The sequence below is a fragment of the Aedes albopictus genome, chromosome 3 (genome assembly GCF_035046485.1).
Source record: "Aedes albopictus strain Foshan chromosome 3, AalbF5, whole genome shotgun sequence".
Lineage (NCBI taxonomy): Eukaryota > Metazoa > Arthropoda > Insecta > Diptera > Culicidae > Aedes > Aedes albopictus.
Genome location: NC_085138.1, coordinates 359,931,519 through 359,941,736, shown reverse-complemented (window position 1 = coordinate 359,941,736; position 10,218 = coordinate 359,931,519). Strand labels below are relative to the sequence as shown.

The 10,218-nt window shown below is 44.7% G+C and overlaps 1 protein-coding gene and 1 long non-coding RNA gene across 2 annotated transcripts; both read right to left on the bottom strand.

Moving 5' to 3' along the window:
- Positions 1 to 380: 380 nt before the first annotated feature.
- Positions 381 to 7,062, bottom strand: LOC109418809 (uncharacterized). The gene is made up of 3 exons (XM_062855379.1): positions 759 to 7,062; positions 610 to 693; positions 381 to 553 (listed from the first exon to the last, which is right to left on the bottom strand). Exon 1 carries the CDS (start codon positions 6,869 to 6,871, stop codon positions 1,004 to 1,006), a length of 5,868 nt encoding a protein of 1,955 aa, XP_062711363.1. The 5' UTR covers positions 6,872 to 7,062; the 3' UTR covers positions 381 to 553; positions 610 to 693; positions 759 to 1,003.
- Positions 7,063 to 7,394: 332 nt separating this feature from the next.
- LOC109405066 (uncharacterized) lies at positions 7,395 to 8,400 on the bottom strand. The gene is made up of 3 exons (XR_003892679.2): positions 8,116 to 8,400; positions 7,967 to 8,050; positions 7,395 to 7,910 (listed from the first exon to the last, which is right to left on the bottom strand). It is a non-coding gene; the product is annotated as an uncharacterized LOC109405066 (long non-coding RNA).
- Positions 8,401 to 10,218: the final 1,818 nt, after the last annotated feature.

Genomic DNA, 10,218 nt, shown 5'->3' with positions numbered 1-10,218 from the left:
TTCAGTCCAAAATTGAGGCAAATTGATAAAGGTTTAGAGGTGTATCAAATCGATTTTGTGGTTTTTCGAGCATTTTCACGAAAATGTACTCCAATATCCAGAAAATTACACCGAAAAAGTACAGAAAACACCGTTAAAATATAGTTGGAACAATACTCTACATTTTTGCCGAAGACACTACGGTGTTTAAATTGCTTATTTCAAAGTTATTCAACAATTTTCGTTAAAAAATCGCGAAAAAATACAATATTTTTACGGTTTTCCATATAAAAGTCATGTAAATTTACATTGTTTTAAGTGACTAATTTAATTACCTATTGCTCCTATGTGTTACGAACAATTCGTCCATACATCATTTTAGTGTAGGAATTCGTTTTCTGTTCGGACAGGGAAGGGAAACGATTTTGATAGCAGCTAACACGCAGCTTCAAAGCTGAAATATATTAAATTTAATCAGTTGCGTCCAATGATATGTATTATTACCTTACATTTTCGTTTTCTTCTTTGTTGTGTCTTGTCCGAACTGATTTCTTTTGTGTTTGCACGTACTGTCCTAGATTTATTAAATTCATTTCAATTTAGCTCTCTTTTTTGTCAGACTACACTTACTTGCATGTAACTGGTATTTGCGTGGACTACTGATTAAGAGTAAACTAACTGCCGTACTACTTATAACCGTACTAATAGTTTTAGCTAGAATAGGTTTAGGAGTAAGTTTTAAATAGCACGTAAGAAAAATGCATGTTTTAGAAATTCACCTAGGTTTTACAATTCAGTTTGGTTTCTGACTCTCACGGCTGTTTACGAATAGTTATTATAATAAATTCACTCAGTAGTTACATCCATAAATTAACGAAATTCACTTAGTGTTAACTTCACATGCAAAGCAGGTCTATAGTTCTTGTCGATTTTTCTCGGTTTATGCTCCATATGACACTTCACCACGCTGTCTGCTGGCCTGACGTCTATGCTGATACGGCTGTCATCTGTGGTGGTACTGAACTCACTCAGCTGCCGGGCGAATATGCCCAGTGGTTTCGCAACATACCCCCGCCCGTGTAGTTCCGGACCGCCCAGATGTCCGAAGGTCCAGAGGCGCCAGCTTGACTGCGGGCCGACTTACTAAACCGTTCTTTGTTTGCACAACTGCACGCCGAACTTGTCCATCTGCTGCCGTAGTCACATCCACAATCCGACCTCGTAACCAACCGTTCCGCTTACCCTCATCGATGACAAGTACAAGATCCCCTGGTTCTAACGGCTTGACTGACTCGAACCACTTAGTACGTCTCGCGATGGTTGGCAAGTATTCACGAATCCATCGACGCCAAAACTGATCCGCCAAGAACTGCGCCAAACGCCAACTGTCACGTAAACTGCTTCCAACGGTATTCAAAGAACTGGCTGGTTGATTGACACCCTTGGTTCCGTAAAGAAGAAAGTGGTTCGGCGTTAAGGCCTCCTGTTCTGAAGACTCCAGTGGAATATAGGTCAGGGGCCTGGAGTTGACAACCGACTCTGCTTCTGTGATGACTGTCTGTAGTACCTCGTCGCTTGGAGAATGTGGGTGTTCTATTATCGCTGTCATTGCTGTCTTTACTGAGCGCACCATGCGCTCCCACGATCCGCCCATATGCGGAGCCGAGGGCGGGTTGAAATCCCATCTGGTTGCTGAATTGGTGAAAGTCGTCGCACAGTCTTCGTGGATATCCTGGATCTGCTTCGACAAGAGGTTGCTGGCTCCCACAAAGTTTGTTCCGTTGTCGCTGTAGAAAACATCTGGAGAACCGCGCCGAGATACGAAACGCCTTATTGCCATTATGCACGATTGGGTAGACAGACTGTGCACCAACTCCACATGAACGGCACGAATCGCTAGACACGTGAACAGTGCCACCCATCTTTTCTCCAAACTGCGTCCGCGTTTGACCTGAATCGGCCCGAAATAGTCCACTCCGGTGTGCGTAAATGGACGAACACATCCAGTAACCCGTGCCTCTGGTAGTGGTGCCATAGTAGGGGGTTGTGGGACAGCTTTCTTGACGCGACACAGCATACACTGCCTCGACACCTGACGGACTAAGTTTCGCAAACCTGGTATCCAAAACCGCTGACGTATCTCGTTGCAAACTGTCTCTCCATTTCCATGTAGAAATCGTCGATGATAATCGTCAACAACAAGGTACGTTACATGATGCTTCTTCTGTAGTGGAATCGGGTACTTCGCATCCGCAGAAATCGCTGGGGCTGCGCTGAGTCTACTGTTCATTCTGATGACACCGGTTTCGTCGATAAAGGGGGACAGTCGATACAGAGGGCTGGACTTTGGAATTGATACTGGGCAATCGAGTTCCGATAAGTTGCGTTGTAAAACAGCATACTCGTCTGGATACGTTTCAGTTTGTACCTGTCGCCACAGGAGATTTTCGGCATCATACAAATCCTTCTGTGTCAAACGGTTTGGTTTGGACGCCTTTTCCCCTTTGAATCGCCGTACTGCCTGCAGAACGGTAGCTGTAGTCCTCAGTAGTCGGTTCCAATTAGAGAATCTTGAGACGTCGATGAGCGGTTGCAGGATAGTGCTGTGAAACAGGAAAGTTGCGCGTAGCTCGATGTCTGTCTCCACTTTACGAGAAGGCTCTACTGGCCACTGCTCTGGTGGTCTGAATAGGAACTCTGGTGCTTTATACCATTGATTCTCTGGGTCAAAACTTGGCCCGTCCTTCCACTTAGTAGCCGCATCCGCCGCGTTCAGTCTGGAAGGCACGTAATGCCACTCATCAACGCTGGTTGTCGTGAGAATCTCTCCCACACGAAATGCCACAAACTGATGATAACGTCGACTATCGGATCGTAACCAACACAGTACAGTAGATGAATCAGACCAGAGATAGCGCTTAGTGATCTGGATGTCCAGCGAAGTCAGCACCGAGTCTAGCAACCTTGTTCCTATCATCGCTGATTGGAGCTCAAGACGAGGCACAGAAAGTGGTTTTAAGGGAGCAACCTTCGTTTTGGCTGCAACAAGCGCACATCGGGGTTCTCCGTTATCGACAATACGAAGATAGAGGACTGCTGCACAAGCAACTTCACTCGCATCAACGAACAAATGAGCTTCCACATTTTCGATTGTGGAAGGATCGACACCTCTGAAGAAACAGCGCGGCACTGCTACTTCCTCCAGCCGCTGCATGTACTGGCACCAACTAATCCACCTTTCCTGTAGTTCTTCTGGAATCGCTTCATCCCAATCCGTACCGGATCTCCAAATCTGCTGCATGAGAATTTTTCCGTGTACGACAAAGTGGGAAATCAATCCCAGCGGATCAAACAAGGACATTACAGTACGCAGAACTTGACGTTTGGTGGGCATCGTCGAACTAGTAACCAGTGTTCTGATCTCTTCGTTGATACTGCTCAAATCGAAGGTGAAAATGTCCTCGGCAGGCTTCCAGACTAGACCCAGTACACGTTCGGACTCTGAAGACTTATCCAGATTCATTGAAACTTCCTGTGGTGCACCGCGTTCGCCAATTCTCTCAAGAACTTCAGTTGAGTTGGAGCAGAAATTGCGAATTTCAAATCCTGCCTGGGAGTGGATGTATTTTACTTCGTTGATCAGTGTCACAGCTTCTTCTTCCGTATCCACACTGTCCAGAAAATCGTCCACGTAGTGGTTGTCTGTCACTGCTTTAGCAGCCCTGGGAGAAGTTTCGGCAAACTGTTTCGCATTTTCATTCTTCACAAACTGCGCCAAGCTGGGAGAACATGTAGCCCCGAAGGTGGCAACGTCCATCACATAGATCTGCGGTGGCGATTCTGGATGTGGTCTGAACAGGAAACGTTGTGACTGTCTGTCCTCATCACGGATGCGGATCTGATGAAACATCTCCTTTATATCGCCAACAATGGCAATATTCCTCTGTCTGAAGCGTAGTAGAACTGACATCAGAGCCACTAGAAGGTCTGGACCTTTAAGCAGCATGTCATTGAACGATACTCCTCCAGCTCTGGCTTTGGCATCCCATATCAGTCTCACCTTGGCCGGCTTTTTCGGATTCTGTACAACGCCCAGTGGTAGATACCAGACTCTAGATGGTTCCGTAGACTGCAGCTCCTCAGGTGTAATTCGATGAGCATATCCCTTGGCCTCATAGTCTGCAATCTGCTCTTTCACCTTCTCTTCAAGTATTGGATCCTTACTCAACCGTTTTTCCAAAGCGTTCAGCCGTCTCACTGCCATTGGGTAACTGTCCGGGAAACTGATGTGATCGAACCTCCATAATAGCCCCGTTTCGAAAGCACCGTTCACCCGTCGAGTTGTTGCTTCCATGATTTCCCGCGCTCGTGTGTCTTCTTTGGGTTCTGGTTTTACTGTAACACTGGATTCCTCAACTGCGAAAAATTGTTTCATCCACTGATGTAGTTCTCTATTTCCAAGTTCGCCGTCCAGATGGAGATTCAGCTGTTCTATAACTGTACTACTACCCGAGCTCTTCCCGAAGATACACCAACCGAGGCGTGTTTTCGTAGCAACTGGCTCGTTGTCTTTTCCCTCTCGTAGACGCAGCGAAGTTAGCAGTCGGACATGTTCGATTCCGATGATGATGCCAGGGGCAGCATCCGCATAACTGCGAACTGGTAAACCTTTTAGGTGATGGTAGGAACGCTGCAACTCATCGTAGCACATAGTCTGTCTCGGCAGCCGAAGAGCCTGTACTGTTCGGACGTTGTGGAGTTTAAACTTCTTGCCTTCACCGCTGATGACAATACTGATTCGTTGCGATTCCTTCTCCTCTCTCGATATATTTCCAGTCCAACTCAAACAGAAGCCGTCCGTAGGACCGTGAATACCCAGCGCCTTCGCGATGCCGGATTCAAGAAGCGTAGAGGAAGACCCGTCATCCAAGAAAGCGTAGGTTTTGACCTGCTGACCGTTTCCGTGGATGGTTACCGGTATATACCGGAACAGCGAGTATGTCATCGAATTGTGTAGATTGTTGTGCACCACAGTTTTTGGATCCACGGTGGATTGTGAAGCTTCAGCCACTTCGGTGTTTCCCAGCGGACGACTTGCAAAGGAGTGCAGAAGTTTATGGTGAAATGTTTTGCACCCATCTACGCCGCATTCCTTCCTAGCACGACAGGGCCATCGAAGATGAGGCACAAGACAACTTCGGCACAAGTTCTTCTGCTTCACAGCTTTCCATCTACCGTCAATGTCAAGTGCCTTAAACTGCATATAATCCGCTATCTCGTGACTTGGTTTGTCGCAATACAGACATGTCCTATTCGCTGATTCCTTCAGCTGTTTGCCTACGTTGACTGACGACGACTTTCTTTCCTGTTGGTCCTCTGTATGAACGTACAGCTTCGGTTTCTCCTTTCCAATCTTACTCGGCTTGGAACTAGTTGCGAGGCTATCGATGGGAAGCGTAACATCCGAGGCCATCACTACTATCTCGGACATGAATGCGCTAAATGCCGCCAGGTTGACATAAGCGCATCTACTTTTATGGTACGACCACTGCATTTTAAGCTGAGGGGGCAATTTCTCAACTAACTCGTGGAGTAACGAGGGATTCCACAAATGATCAGCTAAATTTGCGATTGACATGTGATCCACAACATTCTGAACCGCTAGACCAAATGTGATCTGTGATTGCAAATTATCGGACTTTGGAGAAGGAACTGCGCGTAACTTCTGAAGAAGAGAGTGGATCAATACTTCTGGCCGCCCATATAACCTTCGCAATATGTCAATCACGAATGGCACCGACTGTGGCATCAGCAACCGACTCTTTACTGCTTCTAGCGCGTTACCTTTCAAGCATCGTTGTAAACGCGCTAAGTTCTCCGAATCACTAAACCCGCAGGCCTCCGTAGAGTTGCAGAATGAGCTATAGAATAATGGCCAATCCTGTGGGTCGCCAGAGAAATTTGGCAGTTCTCGGGGCATCACTTGCCTCGCTGCCAGTTGTTCGTTGGATGGTCCCCGTCGTACTGTTGCTGCTCGTTGTTGAGGTTGGCCTATAGAAGGGGTACTGTAATCCGCAGAATTTGGCATCTCGACCTGAGTTGGTGCAACGCTGACTGGAGGTGGCACGGGGTGATTGAAACCTGCCGGAACTCGCCTGCTGTTGACGAACATTGGTGCAGCTTGCGTTGGAACTGCCGATGTAGGCCCATACACACCATCGCCACCAGCACCGACGCTGATAGGGTTACTGTTCATCCACGTTGAACTGCAAGCGGAAGTCAGCACAGCACTCACTATGGGAATCGACGAAACAGGATATTGCAAAGGATGCGGGTGAACTCCAGCGAAAGAGGATGCTGATGGCCCGGGTTGATTCTGACCCAACGGTGGCATTGGTACATAACTGTTACCAGAATCAAACGGGTTGCTTGCCATAGAATTTCCCACCACAATTGTCCCAACCCCAACTGAAGTCGCAACTGTATTATTGCCACACCCCAACGTACCTCTACTGGTGATTGGAGCATTATACGATGTAGAGACTGACTCGAAAGGTAGCACGTTAAACGACTGGTGGGGGTAACTGATCGACGGGGGAGCACTTTTATTTTTCAGTGGAGCAGACGTTGGTCGCGTTGAAATGAAGGAGCTTATTCCCACCGGGGAATCGTATTGGGTCAACGATGTACTTACCGGTGGCTCCCGAATTGCTATTTGCTTACGTGAAACAAATTTACCGGTATCCAGCAGTTCAGGAATAACACTTCCATCCGTGGGTCCGGTCCTTCCGAAATCATCCGTAGAATTCGGCGTGGAAGTCGACGTTGGAGTAGGGGCAATTATCACCGGAATATTTCCAGTATTTGCTGTCGCGAGCCCGGGTGTGGTCATGGCTGGTGCTGTTACGGAGATAGATGCCGGAATCGTCGACTGCTGAGCTGCTTCCGGAACTACGGCCGATGGCGAAATGTTGCTGGATTGCGCTACTGTCACTTGTTGTGATGCGCCGACTTCCTGTCCACTAAGCCACGACTGTACCTTCTCACGACTGGCTCGACTGCTCAGTCCCGATCTCCTACTGACTCCACACACCAAAAATCGATTGAGGGTTTCAGCAAAATTTTGCTGAATTTTGCCGAGCTGAAAGTTTCAGCAAAAATTTTGCTGAAATTCAGCAAAATTTGCTGATTTGTTCAGTAAACTCTGCTGATCACCAGTAACGTTTTGCTGAAATTCAGCAAACTTTGCTGAAAATTCAGCAAAAAAATTTGCTGGACCCTTCAGCTCGGCAAAATTCAGCAAAATATTGCTGAAAGCGTTTGGTGTGCATCCTCCGCACCATCTGCTTCTGCGAGAAGTAAAGCATACTTCTGCTTTAGAAAATTCTCCTCCTCTTCGGCGATTTTCTTTCTCGCTGCCACCTGAGCTGCCTCCTCTTCCAGAATCCTCATCCTGATTACCTTTTGCTCCTCCAGCATTCTCAGACTGAGTTCTATACGGGATGAACGACGACTTGCTGACGAACGACCAACTGACGAATGGCAAACGGAGCCTTCCACCTGCGGGCGACATCGATTGCACTTCCAGGTTCGATTCGGATCTGCGATTGAATCCGTTACTCCCGCACAGCCAAAGTGCATCCATGTCTCGCAAGTGTCACATCCGACGAGGTTATCCACTGTGTCCGGTCGGTCGCATTTGGCACAGTGTTTTCCACTTCTGCTATCCATGATCCGGCGGAAAATCTTTGAAGATTGTTCGGACAGGGAAGGGAAACGATTTTGATAGCAGCTAACACGCAGCTTCAAAGCTGAAATATATTAAATTTAATCAGTTGCGTCCAATGATATGTATTATTACCTTACATTTTCGTTTTCTTCTTTGTTGTGTCTTGTCCGAACTGATTTCTTTTGTGTTTGCACGTACTGTCCTAGATTTATTAAATTCATTTCAATTTAGCTCTCTTTTTTGTCAGACTACACTTACTTGCATGTAACTGGTATTTGCGTGGACTACTGATTAAGAGTAAACTAACTGCCGTACTACTTATAACCGTACTAATAGTTTTAGCTAGAATAGGTTTAGGAGTAAGTTTTAAATAGCACGTAAGAAAAATGCATGTTTTAGAAATTCACCTAGGTTTTACAATTCAGTTTGGTTTCTGACTCTCACGGCTGTTTACGAATAGTTATTATAATAAATTCACTCAGTAGTTACATCCATAAATTAACGAAATTCACTTAGTGTTAACTTCACATGCAAAGCAGGTCTATAGTTCTTGTCGATTTTTCTCGGTTTATGCTCCATATGACACTTCACCACGCTGTCTGCTGGCCTGACGTCTATGCTGATACGGCTGTCATCTGTGGTGGTACTGAACTCACTCAGCTGCCGGGCGAATATGCCCAGTGGTTTCGCAACATTTTCATTGACTAATTATCAAAAGTTCGTCACGTTGATACTAAAAATCGCATAGAGTTGCCAGCACAAAATTAAACAAAGTTACCCATGATTAAAACGTCATTACATTTCTTTGTCGCATCTGCATCAGTTTCAATTTGGTGTAGATGGTTAAGCATGAGACTGCCGATTCGAAGATTCAAGGTTCGAGCCCTGGAATAGGATTTTTTTGCGTCTCGATCCAGCTATAAGTTAATGAGACTACACTCTGCATCTCATTGCAATTTGGCATTATAGCCTTGTTTCGAAACCGTAGGCCTTCGCCAGTGCATAGTAAGAATGAGGTTTCCCTTTATCGTGTAGTTGTGTAGCTTTTGGCTAGATAGATGCAAGTAATCTCCACAGTTGTATGATAAATGTTGCATCCAGAAGCAGTTCCATCATCGTATTGAATTGTTTTAGCTAAATTAATCGGTATCAAACAGATGCCCAATAGTTCGTCCAGCTGATCTCGTCGATACGATTTCTTGTCAACAAGTAAACTAAATATCTAGCTAGTCCTGGAATGGGCTTAATTGGCAGGTCCCGATCATCATTATTTGGGAGATTGCGTGTAAGTCATGGGCCATGGCTCATGGCAGATTCATCATCCTAACTGCTACAAAGAAAGAAAAAAAAAAGTTTATTATGTATTTGAGCTTGAACCTGGGACCTTCTGATCCGCAGGCTCGAGCCTTATCATCTGCGCCATTTCTGATTCTTGAATCAAAAGACATTAGAATACGATGGCATGACGTTTTAATCATGGGTAACTTTGTTTTAATTCGTGCTGGCAACTCTACGCGATTTTTAGTATCAACGTGACATACTTTTGATAATTAGTCATTGAAAACGAATTCCTACACAAAAACGATGTATGGACGAAATGTTCGTTACACAAAGGAGAAATAGCTAATTAATTTAGTCACGTAAAATAATGTAAAATTACATGACTTTTATATGTAAAATCGAAAAAATATCGAGTTTTTTCGTGATTTTTCAACTAAAATTATTGAATAGCTTCGAAATAAGCAATTTAAACACCGTAGTATCTTCAGCGAAGTTGTAGAGTATTGTTCTAACTATATCCTAACGGTATTTTCGGCACCCTTTCGGAGCAATTTTCTGGATTTATGAGTAAATTTTTGTGAAAACGGTTAAAAAAACACAAAATCGATTTGATACACCTCTAAACCTTTATCAATTTGGCTCAATTTTGGACTGAAGACTTGTTTTTGCATGTGAGTTGATAATTTGATGTGTCACGGAGAATCGGAGAAAAAAAGTTTCAAAGTGAACAGGTCTAATAGATATCTAGGCCAATTTGGATAAGTTACATTTAGTGTGTGTCCAATAGCATTGCTAATTACCCAATGGTCATAGCTTTTGGATGGATTGAAGCAATGCTCAATATTAGGAAACAAATATACTGTCAAGGCGCCATTCACCGTGGGGGCTCCATTCACCGTGTGCCTTCGAATATTTTTTCATTATTTCCATATTATGATTGAATGATATGACAATTTCCCTTCAATTTCACCAATACAACATTGTATTGGTAAAATTGAAGGGAAATTGTCATATCATTCAATCATAATATGGAAATAATGAAAAAATATTCGAAGGCACACGGTGAATGGAGCCCCCACGGTGAATGGCGCCTTGACGGTAATCATTATTTTCATATTTTTCCCAATTTACTTTGTTATTTATTATTAATTTATTTTAAGGGCTCTTTAATTGAATGAAAGTCATTCAGGTCCGAATGAGCATTGTACAATGTGTGATGACTATCAGTA

What these genes read in the sequence shown, in the direction of transcription:
- LOC109418809 (XM_062855379.1), bottom strand. Translation starts at nt 6,871, where the DNA reads ATGACCACACCCGGGCTCGCGACAGCAAATACTGGAAATATTCCGGTG.